Source organism: Rhinolophus hipposideros (assembly GCF_964194185.1).
Source record: "Rhinolophus hipposideros genome assembly, chromosome: 2".
In the NCBI taxonomy this organism is placed as follows: domain Eukaryota; kingdom Metazoa; phylum Chordata; class Mammalia; order Chiroptera; family Rhinolophidae; genus Rhinolophus; species Rhinolophus hipposideros.
This window is the reverse complement of record NC_138048.1, coordinates 25,411,337-25,430,412: the sequence shown is the minus strand read 5'-3', so window position 1 is coordinate 25,430,412 and position 19,076 is coordinate 25,411,337. Positions and strand designations below refer to the sequence as shown.

The 19,076-nt window shown below is 39.4% G+C and overlaps 2 protein-coding genes and 1 pseudogene across 3 annotated transcripts in view; 1 reads left to right on the top strand and 2 right to left on the bottom strand.

The window, feature by feature from the left end:
* Positions 1 to 5,582, bottom strand: part of ARL13B (ARF like GTPase 13B) — a 66,047-nt gene extending 60,465 nt beyond the window's left edge. Inside the window, exon 1 of the mRNA XM_081064801.1 lies at positions 5,415 to 5,582. The gene's annotated coding sequence lies outside the window, so the exon portion shown is untranslated. The remainder of the gene's footprint in view (positions 1 to 5,414) is intronic.
* LOC308506235 (heat shock cognate 71 kDa protein-like) lies at positions 243 to 2,493 on the bottom strand (annotated as a pseudogene). Its single transcript has 2 exons — positions 2,448 to 2,493; positions 243 to 2,185 (listed from the first exon to the last, which is right to left on the bottom strand). The product of its transcript is annotated as a heat shock cognate 71 kDa protein-like (transcript).
* Positions 5,583 to 13,100: 7,518 nt separating the features above from the next.
* PROS1 (protein S) overlaps positions 13,101 to 19,076 on the top strand; it is a 68,071-nt gene continuing 62,095 nt past the window's right edge. The window contains exon 1 of the mRNA XM_081064786.1: positions 13,101 to 13,355. Within this exon, the coding sequence (XP_080920912.1) occupies positions 13,277 to 13,355 (79 nt within the window). The 5' untranslated portion in view covers positions 13,101 to 13,276. The remainder of the gene's footprint in view (positions 13,356 to 19,076) is intronic.

Sequence of the window (19,076 nt, the reverse complement as noted above, 5' to 3'; positions counted from 1 at the left end):
TTTTTTTTCTAACTTTAAATAGCTTTATTTAAAACATCACATTTACCACTTTACAATACAGCGCTTACAAAGTGCATCGTTATTTTCTTTCCCTGTGCACATATTCCATATTCAAGTATCAAGAATGCCCAGTATTTTTACAAGATAGCAGCTCAACTTTAAAACTGCCGTGGAATTTGTTACAAATTTGGGTCCTTCCGTATTTTGTGTGGAACAATGCTAATTCCATGCTCAAGGTTGGCTTAATCAACCTCTTCGATGGTGGGCCCAAAAGTAGCACCACCAGGAGGAGGGGCTCCACCACTGGGGAACGCCCAGGCATCCCTCCTGGCATGCCCCCCATGCTCTGGTACAGCTTGTTAATGATGGGATTACAGATTTTTCCCAGCTCTTTCTGCTGATGTTCAAATTCTTCCTCTCTGAAAGTCTGCTTCTCATGAAGCCAGTTGATGATTTCATTGCATTTGTCAATCTTCTGTTTGTCCCCATCATTGATCTTGCCTTGGAGTTATTTCATCTTCAACAGTTGCTTTCATGTTGAATGCACAGAATTCAAGTGAATTCTTGGAAGACACCTTGTCCGCCTACTTCTCATCTTCAGCTCTGTACCTCTCAGCTTCCTGGTCCATGTGCTCAATGTCTTCCTTCCTCAGAGGACACTGTCATTAGTGACGGTAATCTTGTTCTCTTTTCCTGTACTCTTACCCACAGCGGAGACAGTGAGGATGCCACTGGCATCAATATCAAAAGTGACTTCAATCTGAGGAACATCTCGAGGTGCAGGAGGTGCCTGTGAGGTCAAACTTGCCAAGCTGGTTGTTATTCTTGGTCGTGGCCCACTCACCTTCATAAACCTGAATGAGCAACCAGGCTGGTGGTCAGAGCAGGTAGTAAAGGCCTGTATCTGCTGGGTCGGGATGACAGCATTGTGCTCGATGAGGACTGTCATGACTCCACAGCAGTCTCAATGTTAAGGGATAGAGGACTGACATCCAACAGCCACAAATCTTGAACTTTCAGATTTGTCTCCGGATAGGCTGGCTGCCTGGGAATCTGCACCGTAAACAACAGCCTCATCAGGGTTCATGCTTTTATTGAACTCTTTTCCACTGAAGAAGTCCCGTTGGACTTTCTGAATCTTGCGGATAAGGGTAGAACCACCCACCAGGACAATATCATGGATCTGGAACTTGTCGAGCATGGCATCCCGAAGGGCTTTCTCTACAGGGCCAAGGGTGCCACAGAAAAGCTCAGCCCTCAATTCTTCAAATCAGGCACGAAGGATAGAGTTATAGAAGTCGATTCCTTCATAGAGCGAATCAATCTCAACACTGGCCTGGGTGCTGTTAGAGAGCACGCTTAGCACGTTCACAAGCAGTACGGAGGTGACTAACAGCCCTCTTGTTCTCACCGATGTCCTTCTTATGCTTGCACTTGAACTCTGCATTAATGGTTGTCAAAGTCCTCTCCACCTAAATGGGTATCCCTAGCTATAAATTTGACCTCAAAGAATCCTTATTCAGTTGTGAGAATGGACACATCAAAAGTGCCACCTCCCGAGTCAAAGACCAGCACATTTCTTCCAGCTCCAACCTTTTGTCTAAGCCAGTGAGACGCAGCAGCAGCAACTGGCTCACTGAGGATACTAAGTACATTGAGACCAGCAATAGTTCCAGCATCTTTGGTAGCCTGACGCTGAGAATCACTGAGGTAAGCAGGTACTGTGACAACAGCATTGGTAACAGTCTTCCCAAGGTAGGCTTCTGACATTTCCTTCATCTTTGTCAAAACCATAGATGACACTTCTTCTGATAGAAACTCTTTGTCTCTCCCTTGTATTCTACTTGGACCTTGGGCCTGTCAGCGCCATTCACCACCATGAAGGGCCAATGCTTCCTATCAGATTGGACAACAGCATCATCAAATCTATGTCCAATCAGGCATTTAACATCAACAACCGTGTTGGTGGGGTTCTTTGCAACTTGGTTCTTTGCGGCATTATCGATTGATCGTTAGGTATTAGTAAAGGTGACATAACTTGGGGAGGTTTGGTTTCCCTGGTCATTAGCAATTATTTTCATATAATCATGCTGGAAGACACCAACAGAGAGTAGGTGGTGCCAAGATCAATGCCAACTGCAAGTAGGTCCCTTAGACATGGTTGCTTCAGTGTAAGCGTGGCTTGCTAAGAAGATAGATCCCAACAGCTGTCCCGTGTTCAATGAGCTGGTGCCTTAACTCTTGATCTCTGACTCCAATCTTATTCTTATCACATATTGTGAAAACTGTATCTAATCCCAGATCCCAGTCTCTAGAATAATAGGCTCACTGGAAGAGCATTAAAGTGAGGACAGGTGGGCAAACCCAAAGAGTGCAAGATATATTAGATAAATTATCAAAGTCACCTAAGAACACAGAGCATTAATAAACATCATGTGCACTCTTACACTCTCGTCTCACATTTGCAAACGTATCTTCATAAAATACAAACATGAAGAAGAAACTCAATAAGGAGCAGCATAGCCGAAAACGTAAAAAATATACAATAGATCATAGAAGCACAACATTTTATATGTACTTTAAATCAGCTTGCTCACCGCTCATTCATTCCAGTAAATGGAACTACTTGCTAATAGTATTTACTTTCGGATGATTACTGCTAAGGAGTGATTAAACTACACACAATATTTTGCAAATATTGATTCAGCCACTAGTACACACTAGGCATTGAACAAGGATGCATAAAACATGGGTGCAACCCGACTTGGTTTTAAGTCCTTTAGGAGTTAAGTATCCAACGCTGAGAGATGTTTACCTATGCCCTCTATATTAAGGCATGATCTAGATCAGGGAGGGTCAACAGAAATTAACTATAGACCATAGATGTTTAAATTATCCCGTTTACATTTTCTAGTAAGTGTATTTTTTTAAAAAGTGAAAATAAAAGGTGAAAATAATTTTAATATTATATTTTATTTAAACCTATATTATATACACAAGTTATTTCCACATGTAATCACGTTAAAACATACTTATAAGATAGTTATTTATTTTTTGTAAATAATAAATCTCCTAACCCCATTTTGTATTATATGCTTACAGCATCTCAGTTCAGACTAGCCACATTTCAAATGCTCGATAGCCACAGGCGGCTGGTCACTACTGGACAGCACAGGTCTAGATGCTATTCGGACAGCAATACACTCTTCTTTTTTTCTGAACTCTGTCCTTTCTTCAAACACTCATAGTAGAGATTACCAGATTTTGCTGTGTATAATGCACACTTTTTTGTCCAGATTTGTGAGGGAAAAATAAGAATGAGCATTATACATGGGTAGTACTAATTCGCTGTCTATATAAATGTTTTTAATTCTTTTATTTATGCTTATGAGTTAAAAGTGTAATTCTAGAAATCAATAACGATATCCACATGCAAAATAATACCCTGGAATATGATAATTGGTTTTGTTGAACTTACAACAAACTTGCAATGACGAAGAGTTCTTGGCCTTCTATGATGCATAAATATCATAAATTTGTTACCAGTACATAACATTTCTTGTACCTCATATCTGTTCTTGTGTTTTATAATTATTTGCTACAAAATTTCTTGTACCATAATATGTTAAAAAAAATGCAAAAATTCCTTTATAATACAAAAAAACAAGCACATAAATGTAAACAAGTAAAAATTTGAATGAAAAAATTATAACGAAAGATTTTTTTTTCCCCTGAAAGTTTGGGCCAAAAACATGAGTGCGCGCATTATATATGGGAGCACATATACACAGCAAAACACGGTATATTATGTCCGCTAAGAGAAGCAAACATAAGGAATGATTAATTAAATTGAAAACCCCTTTGGAGTGTGAGCTTTTGGGGTGTTTTTAGTTAAAAGGACACATGGTATTGTGCCCTCTTCCAAAAACAAAACACATTTTTTAAACAGCAGACATCAGAAAAAACCATAATGAGCCATTTATTATGAATGACCCTCAAGTCTCAGTAGAGACTCTGCAATCAGAAGAGACTATAATTAAGACAAATAAATCAGAATCTATACACACAAACCTCTTTGACTCTAACAATCATATCACTTATATTTAAAACATTCAAATCTAGTTAGGAGATAACAAAGGGGAAAGAATTACAAAAATTTCATTTAGAGCAAATTTCTTTTCTAAATGTAGGCATTTTTTCCTTATACTTATAAGTATAATATAATATACTTACAATATAATATACTTATCATAATACTTATAGTATATATACTTATAATATAAGTAACATACTTATAATATAGGTATATAATATAATATACTTATATAATACTTATATACTTATAAGTATATATGTAATATACTTATAAGGAAAAATATTTTTCCTTATAATATAATTGATTCCTTATAAGCATAGCTTTACAGATTTATTCTTTAAAGGACAGTTCATCCTTACCACAAATATTAATACTATGTTTAAAATGTTAATGATTTAAAAACAAAAAACAAAAACTTTGCTACAATTTACCCTTGGCCTAATTCTAAAGTAGAAGTATACCACATTGGTATTATTTATAAAGAGTAACAACTTAAGCTTTCTTTATAGGTTGAGCCTCTCAATTTAAAACATTATTTTCCCTGATTCCTTCCAATGCCTGAAACATGATATTTTCTCAACAAGTGTTTGTTGAGAAATGAACGAATACCTAGTCACAGGCACTGCATATTAATATATCTAGCATTTTAAAATAAAAAGTTAAGCATTGGATTCTTTCAATTAAAAGGATTAACTAGATTTCGTAAGAAAACTGACGCTACATTACAGTTACCCAGGAAAACACTTTCCATCAATTATTCTCAACAATCCGAAGGCACAGATATTATCACCCTCGTTTAAAATGAGGAAGGTGGGGCCAAAAGTGTTTAAGTCAGACACTGTAATTATTAAGTGGAGCCAGAATCCAAGCCCAAGTAAAGTCCTCAAACAAAACGTGCGCGCGCCGCGTGGAACAGAGGTGTGATGTTATGAAAACTATACCCCATGCTTCTCTACTTTAAAAAAAAAAAAAAAAAAAAACTGTCCTTACAAAAGCTTCACAGGAAAAATGCACAACGGACAGTTTCCAATCCCACACACACACACAAAATCCACAACTTTTTAAGAACTTCGAACCCATTTGTAGGATAACAATAGGCATTGTTGATGAGAACTTGAATGCAACTGGCATAAAAGGCTGCCTCCTCTGAGCTCTCCCCCCCAAGGACAAGTCACACCGGGAGCGAAAGCATCCCCCGCGGCCTGGGAGAGGCTGCAGCAGGCTCAGCGCGGTGAGGCGGCTCCCCTCCGGCTGGCTCCTCGGGGCGCAGCTGTCCCCATCTCCTAGAAGGGCGCCGCACCGGCCGGCGCCCGCCTACCTGACAGGCTCCTGCCGCCGCTTGAACCAGCTGCAGCAACTGGCCATCAGACTGAACATCCCAGGCCGCTCCTCCCTCCGCCTCCCATCCGAGCCTGGAGCGGGGGTGGGCCCCTAGTTGCCACGGGCCAAGTCCCGAAGCCGCCGCCGCTCGGAGGAGCCTCGAAGGCGGTTAGCCCCAAAGGAGAGACCGGGAGATGAAGGCGGTCGGTCCCAGCACAAAGCAGGGACGATCGCGTCAGCGCGGGAGCGGAAAACGACCGCCCTCCTCGCCCAGCGACAGCCGACCCAACGCGCGGATTCACAGAACCCAGCAGCGTTACGGGGCCCGACGGAGAAAACCCCCGCGTCGACGTGCTGACGTTTCTCCTAAGCGCGGAAGGCCCTCCCCAAGGACCGCCCATGCACTTCTCCAATCATCGTTCGAGGACCTGCGCTGGCGGCCCCTGAATGGCTGAAGGGGTCCAGGGGGTGGTCTAGAAGAAGGAGGTGGAGCTCCGGAAAAGTGGTTCTCGTTACTAGGCAACGGAAGCGTCCAGAGATGAGCGGAGGGATCCTCAACGAATCTCGGTCAAAGTTTACCCGTGCGCCCATCCAAAAGTGTGTTGGCAGCCGCGGGTGCTGTTCCTCGTCTGTCTCCAACCACAGCTGAGATCCAAGGATCTCAGATCTTCTGCGTGCTTTGTTTTGTTTTGTGTTGGGCACAAGGGATGGAGATCCTCTGAGATTTCGGCTGACTCTGGATACACAACTATAGAAACAATACACAAAACAATTATTATAAAGACATGGAAAAAAAAACCTCATTTGCTAGTTATATCAATAGTTCAGACGAGTTTTAATCTATATGTCATTGCTGTTTGTTACGTAAAATGTGAAACAAAATTGTATGATATTTATTGTGTGTGTGTGTTGGGCGGGGGGGTAATGATCACTGAAGAAATATATGTCCGTTGTAGAAAATGTGAAAACACCAAAAAAGGAATAAGATAAAGAAAATAAGATCTCACATTCACTGCCCAAAGATAAACAGTGTTAACATTTTGATACATATTCTTTCCAGGATTTTTAGATATATAGATTATTAGCTATTTGGTTTCTGCAAGATGGAGCTGGTGATCTACTAGCCGTTTTGTAACATGTTTTATTTAAAGAGATATGTAATATCTTCATTTCTTTTTATATTCTTTGGAATATAAGTATATTCAAGTATATTCCTATTGAAAAAATGTATGCATAATACATTGGGACCTGTATGTCCATTCAGTTTCTACTAATATATTTTCAAATCCTGATAAAAGGAGAGAAGGCCCTGGGAAAAATAGTGGTTTGGAACTATGATAGATCTAGGTTTAAAATCATTTTTTTTTTACTTAAAATTATTACTAATTCATGTAATCCTAATTCAAACTCATATACGCATACATCTCTAGCAGCTTACTGTTTTGTAAATCAAAGAACCCCATCTGTAAAATAAGAATAATACCTACTTTGCAAGTTTATTAAGATGACAAAATGAGAGAAATAAAGCTCAAGCACAATTTCTAATAACAGACAACATATTTTGAAGTTGGTTTTGCTTTTCCCATAAACATTTATGGCACATATACTTGTAATTCTCTCCAGACTGGTAGGAATCTTGTTCACAATTCTCACTGTCCTCCCTTCATAACTTCAAGTTTTTTTCCAATTGCTCAAGGCTATGTGACCTCTACCAATTTTCCTAACAGAACTTGCCCTTCTTCAACAATGCTGGATGCTGCCTCTGCCCAGACTGTCCTATCAATATATTAATATACCTCTATTACTAATAGTACTAATACCTCTAGTACTAATGACGAAAGTTAAATGATACGTTCTTGAATCTTTTTCCCTCCATGCTATCCCTATTTCTTCTTATTTTCCAATATCTCAAGACATTCTCTTACCTCTTTTCCAAGACTAACCACTTTCCTGGGACTTGGACAAACATCATTTTTTCAACTTCTCTGAAATCCTTTTTCTTCAATTATTTCTTCTTGATCCAACATCTTAAATGTATCCCTCTCCATTTCTTTCCTAGGACTCAGCCTAGAGTCTCCAGAGTGGGTTGAGGGAAAGAGAGAAGTGTAGGATAAGGGAGCAATTCCTCCTTAAGTGTGAGCCAGGTAAATACTGTTCTGTTGACTCTTTAATTTCTCAACCCAACTTATTAAACCCTAAAGCATTATTTTTGCTGTTCAATTCACCATAATTGGTCCCGTCAAACTACTCAAAACACATTCTCTTCGATATAATTCATGTCTTCCTAATTACCAAATCAGTTCTCATTTTCTTTTTCATCATTTAGTAAATTTAATACAGTTCACTCCTTTAAAGCTCTTTCCTCCCTTGGCTTTTCACAATTATGCACTATTCTGGCTCTCTTCTGATCTTACTGGTCATTCCTCCTGTAGCTTCTTGTATATGTGTTCTCCCATATCTACCATTATCCTCTGCTTTCCTTTTTAAGAACAAGTTCTCTTAGATAATCCATTTATCACTTCTGTGCCCGAGGGCCTTACTATGGGGATGTTTCTTGAGCATTTCTGGAACCATACTCAGCACCCTTTCTTTCAAAAAATATACTGAACCCAGTCATGGCTTCCCTAGTTCTGCTAGTGATACATTACCCAACATGTCTGATGCAAACAGGCAGTCAGTCAGTTAGCTAACCAAATGGACTATTAGTTTTCAATATATTAAGTGATTGGTAAACATAAGTGTTGCTCACTCTTTGTAGCTCTCTTTTCCTTACAAGCACATGAAATAGTCATTCCCAGCCTCTTGAAGTCATTGGACTCGCTTTGTCCAGTGACAAGTGCGTGGTAGTGGTTGTGTCACTTCTTGGAGAAATCATTTAAAAGTTGGTACCCAATTCTCTATGTTCTCTCTTCCTTTGAAATGTTGATTCGGGAGCCCATGTTAACTTTGAAGTAATATAATATCAAAACAGCATGGAATGCTGAGCATGGAGGACAGCTGCTTGGACAGTCGTACAGTGAACTTCCTATGAGCAAGAGATAAGCCACTGTAATTTTGTGGCTGTTTATACATTATAATCTAGTTTAAACTGATGAAGAAAACAGTCTTGCTGCTATAATTTCCAGTCGAGTCTTATTTTATCTCCCAGGGATTGTTGAAATAGCATCCTAAATGTTACCTGGCTTTTTTCTTTCTTTCAGCTTTATTGAAGTACAATTGGCAAATAAAATTGTAATGTATGTGTACAATAGAATGATTTGATATAAATGCACATGGAGAAATGATTCCCACAATTGAGTTAATTAATACATTTATCACCTCACATACATTTTTTCTGGGAGGTGAGAACATCTGAGATCTGTCTTAGCAAATTTCAATATTCAATGCAGTATAAATAACTATAGTCATCATTCTGTACATCAGATCCTCAGAATTTATTAATCTTATAACAGAAAGTTTGTACCTTTTACCAACTTCTCCCCTTTCCCCCCCACCTCCTAGCCTCTGGCAACCACCACTCTACTTTCTGTTTCTACGATTTTGCCTCTTTTTTTTCAATTTTACATATAACATAAATTATACCATATAGTATTTGTATTTCTCTGTCTGGCTTATTTCACTAGCTTATTACACTCCAGGTTCATCCACATGTCGCAAACAGCAGGATTTTCTTTTCTTTCTTTCTTTTTTTGCGTGTAATGCTTAGTAATACTCTATGATATATATGTGACATATATACAAAATATGTGTAGTATATATGAGGTTGGACAATTAAGATCACAACTCATCCTAGAAAAAGTGCTACACACCTCATTGCTGAATATCAATCACTACAGTCACCTTCGAAGTACTCCCTTTGGGAAGCTATGCACTGACAACAGTGCCTAGTCCACCCTTCAAAGCAATTTTGGAACTCTTTTTCTGGAATGGCCATCAGAGCCGTTGTCGTATTACCCTTCAAGTCCTCAATGTCATCAAAATTTCTTCCTTTCAGTATTTCTTTCATCTTCGGGTAAAGAAAGAAGTCATTAGGGGCCAGATCAGGTGAGTAGGGAGGGTGTTCCAATACAGTTATTTGTTTGCTGGCTAAAAGCTCCCTCACAGACAGTGCCCTGTGAGCTGGTGAATTGTCGTGATGCAAGAGCCATGAATTGTTGGCTAAACTTCAGGTTGTCTAACTTTTCATGCAGCCTTTTCAGCACTTCCAAACAGTAAACTTGATTAACCATTTGTCCATTTGGTACAAATTTGTAATGAATAATTCCTCTGACATCAAAAAATGGTTAGCAACATTGTTGCAATAAGTTCGAGAACTTAATTGTCAGACCTTGTGCGTGATACATATAACATATATAAATATATAATATATTTCTATTAACAGTTGCTTTATTCATTCATCCATATGTGGACACTTAGGTCATCTCCATATCTTGGCCATTGTGAATAGTGCTGCAATGAACATGAGAGTACAGATATCTCTTCGAGCTGGTGATTTTGTCTTCTTTAGTTATATACTGAGAAGTGGGATTGTTGGATCATATAGCACTTCTGTATGTACTATAAATATAGTGTATATATATATTTCTATTTTTAGTAGAATTAAATATATAGTATATTTCTATTTTTACTAGTACTAAAATATATGTTTTCCATATGGCTGCACCAATTTACATTTCCACCAACAGTGTACAAAGGTTCCCTTTTCTCCACATCCTTGACAACATTTATTTGTTGTCTAAATGTTACTTGGTTTCTAACCTTTCCCAGCTCTGATCCATTTTGAAAACATTTCATAAGGTAACATTCTTAAATTACAACCACAAAAATCATTATCCTTTTTAAAACAAACATATAGAAAACAAACAAATAAAACAAGCTAGTCCTCCCTGCCTATAGTTTAAAAATTTTAGCCTGATTATTTGTTTTCACCAAGGACATGTTAAAAGTTTATTGTAGGAAAATAAAATGTATAGATAGGCAAGAGGAAAATGACCCATAATCCAAGTACTGTAAATGATCACTATGGATATTTTGGCATAAATATTCCCAGGCTTGCACCCTTCAATTGAATTTAGTTGAATGTTCCACTCACTGTTCTAGGCACTGGGAATATAGTTGGAAATAAAACAAAAAATTCCTACCCTCCAGGATCTTACTTTCTAGTGGTGGGAAGAATGAGGACGTAGATAATGATATAATTAAGAAGTGAATTAGATAATATATTAGAAGATCATATGAAGAAATGTAAAACTGGGTAAGGAAATGGAGCTAGGATTAGGACTGGGCCTGGGATTAGATTGGGAGTCAAATTTTGGATGAGATTTGGTTGCATAGTTAGAACTGTTCCGAAAACAAATTTTGGCCAAATAAAACTGGCCAAGTGTTATTTGATTTTCAACTAAAGCCAGATATCACCATTACAGAGTGAAGTTCTGAGATAAATTTAAATCCCAAGATTTTATCTGAAGATATATTATTGAATTTTCATGTTAAAAATTTCTATATATAATTTTTCAAAGTTTGACATTACAATATAGGTAGGATAAAAAAAAATTCAGCACTGACTACTCATGTTGGCATTGTGACACACTTTGCTTTACTAAAAAGACATTTACTTTCAGCTGAAGTCTTTGGGACTTCAAGAGGGACTTACAGTCCCTTTGGGAGTGTAAGATTTTTCTTTTAGGTACTCTCCTGTTTCTCTAACATTCCTTTCTTCATATTCATTTTTTATGTCTGTATTGGAGATGATTTGTTATGAATGTTATTGATTCACAATTTTGGAAGCTTTCCCTCCTTGTAAAATTTTGATATTTAAAAGTTGATATTCTACTCTTAATTCTCCCTCAAGATGAAGAGATTCTCAAATCGAGCTTTTGCTTGAAAGATTCATGGCCTAACTACATTTAACAACTAAATATAGTACTTAAAATTTATTTTGTCTAATGTTATGATTGCTAGCATACCTAATAAACCTACAGAGATTAGGATTACATTTATAATTAAATCATTTGGGGCTGGATATAAAGTGGTGAATAGATTGACATGGTAGAGTCCGACAGTAAAAAGGAAGACAACTGGAAAGAGAGAAAAAAACAAAAAATTCAATAATTCCGTTGCAAATATTCTTATCAAAAAAAATGACTAACATCAACTTCCATCCAGCTGAATCACAAAACCATAGAAAGCTACAAGTAGAGCTGGAAGAGACTCTTGAAAGATGATCAGCCTGTGGAATTTTGCTCACATACAAAGGAAATCAATTGATATGTTCATTTGGGCAGAAATACTAGAAGTGATAATAGTAAATATGCCAAAGTACTATTTAACACACACTAATTGCTTTACATGTGTTATCTCTTTGAATCCTTACATTATGAAACTCTATGAAAACATACGCTTACCCGATTTTACAGATGATACAACTGAGGCTTAGAGAGATTAATTGATTTCCTTAAAATTACATAACTAGTAAGTTGCAGAGTATTGCAATTTGAATCCAGGCAGCTTAACTGCACAGCAGCCTTAAACATTAGATAACATATTGTTACAGGGAACGATGTTTTCCTCCATTCTTGTCTTCTTAAAGGAAAGAATTCAGTCAAGAGAAAGAGTTTGTGCAGCATAGAACATCCAAAAGTCTGTTAGTAAAAGCAAGCACACTCCGAGATAATGTAGTGGGATGACCCATGAGAGGGAAGCAGCCTCTTCTCACACTGTGTGAGGGTTTTTATCTCTATGGGTGGAATGGTCTCCCCCTCTAGGTCTTGTTATCTCTCTCTTTCTTTGCTGAGGTGTACCGTCCTCCCTCTGGTTCTCAAGGTTGTTTTCTCAGGGCGTAAGCATGAACCTGTTAATTTTCCATGATTTATTTGAGAAGCTCATTAAAAGTGGTCCTGAGAAGCAGGGTGTATACCGTATCCTGATAAGAGGGAGGGCTTCTCTCCCTCTCTAGCATTTTTCTTTCTTCTAAGGACATTATCTTGTTCTCAATATCTTGCTGAGCAAGCAAGGTGTTTGTACCCCAAGTAGGAGCAGCTGCAAGGGGCCTGCTAACCGGGGCTAGCTGCCTCCTCCTGCTCATTTCTACCTTCCCTATCACTATTTCACTATGTATGTCCACTCACAAAAAAGCAGAGGGAATAGGTGAAAAAACCAAACCGAGATGCTCCAAGGGGATGGAATTTGATACATTCACTTTTTTTCTCGCTACAGTTTTTTATACACCGTACGTGCAAGTCCAAAATAAAAATGTTGACGATCAAAACTATTCCATTTGCTTCCGTTATCTCCGTTCTTTGCAGTCTTCCTAGAGTCCTCCCTCGCTTCTAGGTTTCGGTTACCGTTCTCGTCCCCAACGTCGATCTCTCACGAATTTTCCTTCTCAGTAGGGATACCCCTGACCTCTGTGTCCTCAAAGTGCTCTTGGCCACTCAGCCCCCCACCCTCGCTCGCTGGGGCTTTTTTTTTTTTTTTTTTACTGCAGTCGTTTCCCCTTCCCGCTGGGAAACTTCACATTCCGGAGACTTGGGACGAAACGCTGGAGTTCGGGAAGGGGCGCGGAAGGGTGTCTCCAGTGTGTACTAGGCCTCCGACACTCTCCCTGGGCCCTGCCCCCAGCTCCGAAAAGCTTCCTGGAAATGTCCTCTCTACCGCTTCCCCTCACGGGCTGGGGGCTGGGAGCGGGCGGTCCCCTCCGCCCCCGGCTCCCGCGGTGGCCCGGAGCGCTGGCTGGCTGGCGCCCTGCGCCGCAGACCGCACAGAGCCGCGCGGGGGCGCACAGCTGCACCGCACGCCGAGCGCTCGAGTCCCCCGCACCACGCGCCACGGTCCCCGCCCCGCGCCTTTGCCGACCTGGCCATGAGGGTCCTGGGTGGGCGCTGCGGGGCGCTGCTGGCGTGCCTCGCCCTAGTGCTGCTCTCCGTCTCAGAGGCAAACTGTGAGTAATCAGTAGCGTCGTCCTCTCCCAGCAATGCCCACTGAGCTACCAGCCTTGTGGATAGGATTTCCTTTTCTGGGGCTGCAGCCTCCTAGAAAGTTTCCGGCAAGTCTGGACAATCGGCCGGCTGATGGAAGCCGCCGTGGATCTAGCGGGCAGTGGAATGGTGGGGCAGGGGCGGGATTTGTGCCCTGTCTGGGAATCATGTGTTGCCTACAGGACAGAATCAAGAACCTGGGTAACACTAAATATCAGGGAAGGAATTAGATCGCCTATTCATTCGAGAACTTCCCAGTTAGAAGACGTCGATGAACACTTGCCAATGCAAAAGTAGGGAGGAAAAGGCAACCCGCTTTGCCTTCCCTTTGTACAGGCGCCTGTCCAACCAGCACCCCCTGCTGCAACCTACCACCGTTTTGCAATTGCTGAACTTTGAGCTCGGTTTACTTATCCCAACATTGACAAACGAATTGTTTTAGGATGATTACAGATTTGCCTACCAGTAAGCAGATGTCATTTTCTGACCTTGAAATCAAAAGGACTGTTTAATATGGTATTTCCCAGATCATTTTGTCCTGAGGCTTTTTGACACTGAGTGCCACTGATCTGTGGTTGGGGCACGAGCTTTTTGTCTTTATCTTTGTATTTCCAGTTCTTTATGTTCCTACGCAGGTCTGGATTCAAGAAACGATATTGAGTTTTCTCTGAAAAACATGAGGAGTGTCAAGACATTTAGAAGATTTTAGTTGTCAGTTAATACGTTTGTTTTCTGAAGCTTAAGTATGTTCATTGATTAAAAATGCTGACTTGTGCTATGTTTTATTCTCAGGAAATGGCCTGGGAGAGATAAACTCTGAATTACAAATAACTTTTAGGCTTTCTAAAGCTCCAACGTAAATTTTTTCAAAGAAGGTAATTTAAGGAGAATTAAATAGAAATTTACTAACATTCCATTAGTTCCTATTCATTACTGATCCAGATGAATGAGGTATTTTAAAATTCTAATTTAAAAGCTAAACTATTATTTGTTGATTTTAAAGAGCTACAATAGCAGAACGTCAACATTCAAAATCTTTCATTAAGCCTATGTGTAGACCATAAGCACTGCATCGTTATCTATGCAGGTCATTAGGACAATCACATATTTGCTTGTTAACCAGTGTTTTGGAGAGGAGAAACAGTCAGGCGAAAGTGGCTTGTCACATTTACAGCTTGTCATCACAGGAATTTGCTAGGCCCTTTGTTTTCATAGAGATTGTTACATTTTCATTGAATCTAGGCAGAGTTAAAAATTGTGTGTGTGTGTGTGTGTGTGTGTGTGTGTATTATATGCAGGAGGGAGGGAAGGAGAGAGAGAGAAAGAGAGACAGACAGAGACGAGAGAGAGAGAGAGAGAGAGAGAGAGAGAGAGAGAGAGAGAGAGAGAGAGAGAGAAGGAAGAAAGGCCATAAGATGCTGAGTGGATTTATTGGAAGGCTACTGAACCCTATGCTGAATAACCAGGCCTAGAGAAGCCAGAGACTTGGATGTTTAGGTGATCTATACAGTGGAAACTCATGTGCTCACTATATTAGAAGTTGCCACCAAATGACGCAGTTCTAACTGTCTTCTAGTCCTGTGTGTCTCTATTCATGATTGAAATTCCTAGAAAAGAGAGCCAGGTCATTTTGGCTTAGTTTGTTTCTGGAGTCCAGTGATTGACAGCTCACTAGAATCAGGTAGAGCACAGGACAACTCCCACAAAGGAATGGATGCTGGGAAGGAAGCAGAAACAAGAGAAGTCTACACATTCTAATTATTGGTTGTACCACATACACACATTCCCTTCTTTCCATAAATACCATTTGAAAATATTTCAAATATGTGCAGATATTTCTAACATAATGTAAATAAGGGAAGTACAACAGAAACAGCACCGACCCTAATTCTAACCTCCTCAGTAGGTTTTGTCACCACACCCAGAGAGGAAGGCTCAAGCCTATCATTTCCTAGTTCAGTGTCATCAGGTAATGTCCATGCCTCCTCTTGTTCTGTCATAATCCCATGTCAGTGGGCTATGCTTTAGGGATGAAATTACACATTTTAGTGTACCAACACATCCTATATGCCTAATAATAATAAAAATAATAATGAAAAGCAAGCCAAGAAATAAAGGTACTTGCTTTAAGGTTTGCCTATCTCTCTTGATTATAAGCTGGAGCTGGTTTTATGGAAGGCCTTCGTCTTTCACAACCTCATTTCATATTTCTCTGGCAGTTTCTGTGTTGGGTTTTTGTCTGCTCAATGAGATGAACCTACACTGTTATCCTGGAAGAATCGGAGCCCTATTGTTCTGACCTGTGGATGGTTGTATCCTTCTTTTACAATTTCAACTGTATACAGTAGTTACACTGGAGGAGAATAACCCTGATTTTTACGTGACAACAACACTATTTTGCCTTATCATTCCAGTATAACCTCTCTTATTATTATTATTTTTAAAAACCAAGAGTAAAGTACTTTAAATGGCTTTCAAGCAGCTTCAACTTCTGTTTCAGGGGAGAATATATTAGGTCCCCTAGTGAATCTATTCCCCCCCTGGTTTTCCAATTTCTAGATAAGCAGAACCCAGTGGTAAGGAAAGAAAGCTAAAAAATTGAGAATGAGTCTTTGAATTAGGTTCTTAGGGCTGCTGTAACAAAGTACTATAAACTGGGTGGCTTAAACAGTAGAATTTAGTCTCTCACGGTTCTGGAGGCTAGAAATCTGAGGTCAAGGTGTCAGCAGGATTGGTTGCTTTTGAGGGCTGTGAAGGGAGAATCTGTTCCAGGCTCCTCTCCCACCTTCTGGTTGCCTAAGACATTCCTTGGCTTTTAGAGGCATTCTTCCTATGTCTTCACATCATCTTTGCTCTGTACATGTATGTTTCTGTTCCAAATTTCCCTTTGATAAGGACACCAGACATATTGGATTAGGACCAACCCGTATGACCTTGTCTTAACTTGATAATCTCCAAAGTCCCTATTTACAAATAGATCATATTCACCAGTACTGGGAAATTAGGACGTCACTATCTCTATAGGAGACGCAGTTCAACCTGTAACAATCACTAAGCATCAAATCATGACAAGTACTTCTTCTCTTTCTACCTTCATTCCTGATGTGTGTATTTTGGCTTTAGGAAGAAGAGCACCATATATCGGACTTAGCCTTCAATAATTGGTCAGTCCATCGTTTTCTAAAGCTAAGTCCTTCCAGGCATTAGAGGATACGAAAAGACCAAGAAAACCATAATCATCCCATTGATTTATTTCCTTAATTGTAGACTTAATTCCTTAGATGTTATGTTCTGCGGCTTAGCTTAAAGCTAAGTCTACCTACCAACTGGTGCTGACATAAAAATTAAATCCTAATACAGAATAAATCTCTCTCTCTCTCTGAGTACAAATTTCTATTCCTCCATGATAGAAAAGCCCTAACTAATCAACCATCCACTATGTATCTGATTGAATTTTGCAATATGTACAATTTCAACAGCTGGAGGAATACCAATTCTGACAATTTTTTTTTTTTTTTTAGTAGTGAAAGCCTAGTGGACCTTAGTGAGGGAAAGTCAGTGTAGCTCAGTTGACCTGTAGTCTCCATCCTTGCCATCATGGCTGCTTTTTTATTTTATGAATATTGAATAAACATTAGACTGAATCACACAAAATAACAACCTGAGGGCCATATATACTCACAGAATTGTGTGTCCGGCCCTCATGGCATTTTAAGAAATTAGAAAATTTCATCTAAAATTTTGCTAGATTTTAACAAATCTAGGAAGATCTGGCAACACTGGGCCCACATTCCAACATGGTAAGATTCAGCTACAGCTGATTCAGAGCTGCCTTCTCTAGATAGAAATACTCTTTCCAGTTGGCCACAGTTCCAAGCATCTTCAATTGTCTTTTAATACATTCTCTTCCCTTGTTTATGGTACCATTCTGACAGTTAGAGGTTTTTGAGTCTGTGGCACTTGTCCTAGAGCCTTGGGAAGAAACATAACTAACCATCCTTAAGTTGGTCATTCTGCCCCCTTTTATTAAGAACTTCGCTGGCATGGGGCTATATTGTGAACATTACCTGGAACACAATATTCCCAGCTCTAGGCCAGTTCTTGCCCAGACTTCCTTGTCCCGAGACCTGAAATATAGCTCTTTACAGGTCGCTGAACATTGGACAGACCACTTGCAACAATTCAGAAAGTAATATAGAGTCTCATTTCAAATAATTTCTCATTCTAGGCAAAGTGGACAATGAAAAATACTGCTTAAATGTCTGCCCATTGTGAAGGTTTTGTTTCTCTGCTGCCTCTTAGGACTACCCTTGAGAGAGGCTGTCGTGTGTGTGGTTGTTTGTTTCCAGCTGTAGCAGGTTGGCTTCTGGCTGTAGCAGATTGGTACATCACAATATCTAATAATCACTAAAGTTTTTTAAATCTCTTTCCTTAGTGTACTTATCCAGTGCAGTTATTTTGCTTTGGAGAAAACTAGGAGAATGATTACAGTACTATATAAAGCTTTACAGTATTACTGATATATATATATATATATATATATATATATATATATATACACCCACACACACACATACATATACATACATACATACATACATACATACATACATACATATATATATATATATATATATATATATATATATGATTCTTTAAGGGCATCTCTCCTCTCCGTTTAAGAGGTTCTGGATCCATCAACTTATTCAAGTTTGGTAATTAAGGAGAAATGGTGATTTCTTTGTTTTGTAACTAAAATACAGTCTCTATTTGCTAACACCAGGGACATTTGGGGTGAAAAACTTCAGCGAAGAATTCTGTGAGTTGTCTTCCTATCCCATTCTTTGTTGTTGTTGTTAATCCTTTCTCCAAGATTTGATCAATATACTCAACCTGACTTTCATTCAGGTGAGTCCTGGCTGCTACCTAACCTCATCACACCCAGATTTCTCCCATTCCACCTGAGATCTGCAAGTCCATTTCAACTGCAGCCCCTCCACCAGCATTTCCAATATAGGGAGGATAGTCAGTAAAATGCTTTTTAAAAACTTCAGTGATTTCCTCAATAAGCTATTTCTATGATAATCATGGAAACATATCCTTTTCTTCTATATTGGGAGGTGGGATGAATGAGTGAAGAGGTGAATAAGTAAGAATCGCATGAACAATTCAAGCCAGAATTTCTGTCTCCTAGTCTTGTGTTATGCCAAGGAATGTCTGGCTTTTCAGTGTTAGTTTAGTGTGTTTATAGCTTTCATCTAGGATGGCATTAGCCATCCAAGTCAACTGTAAGAACTGAAACTGGTGACCCTAGCTAGCCCATGAAATGAAATTGGCAATATTAATACGTTTGGCTGGATTCAAAATTATATATGTCTTTTTGTATTAGTTTTTTATTGCTGAGTAACAATGAACACAAACTTAGCATCTTAAAACAAAACAATTTATTATCTCATGGTTTTGTACGTCAGAAGTCCAGGCGCAAGTCCAGGGACGTGCTCAGGGTCTCCCACGGCTAAATAAAATCAAGGGGTCCACCACGGCTGAGGTCTAATCTGAAGCTCTTCCAAGCTCATTGACTGTTGGCAGAATTCAGTTTCTGTTCCTGAGGCCTTCCACTAATCCCACCTTGTGGCTGTCTCCACAACATGGCAGTTTGCTTCTAAAAGGTCAACAAGAGGCAC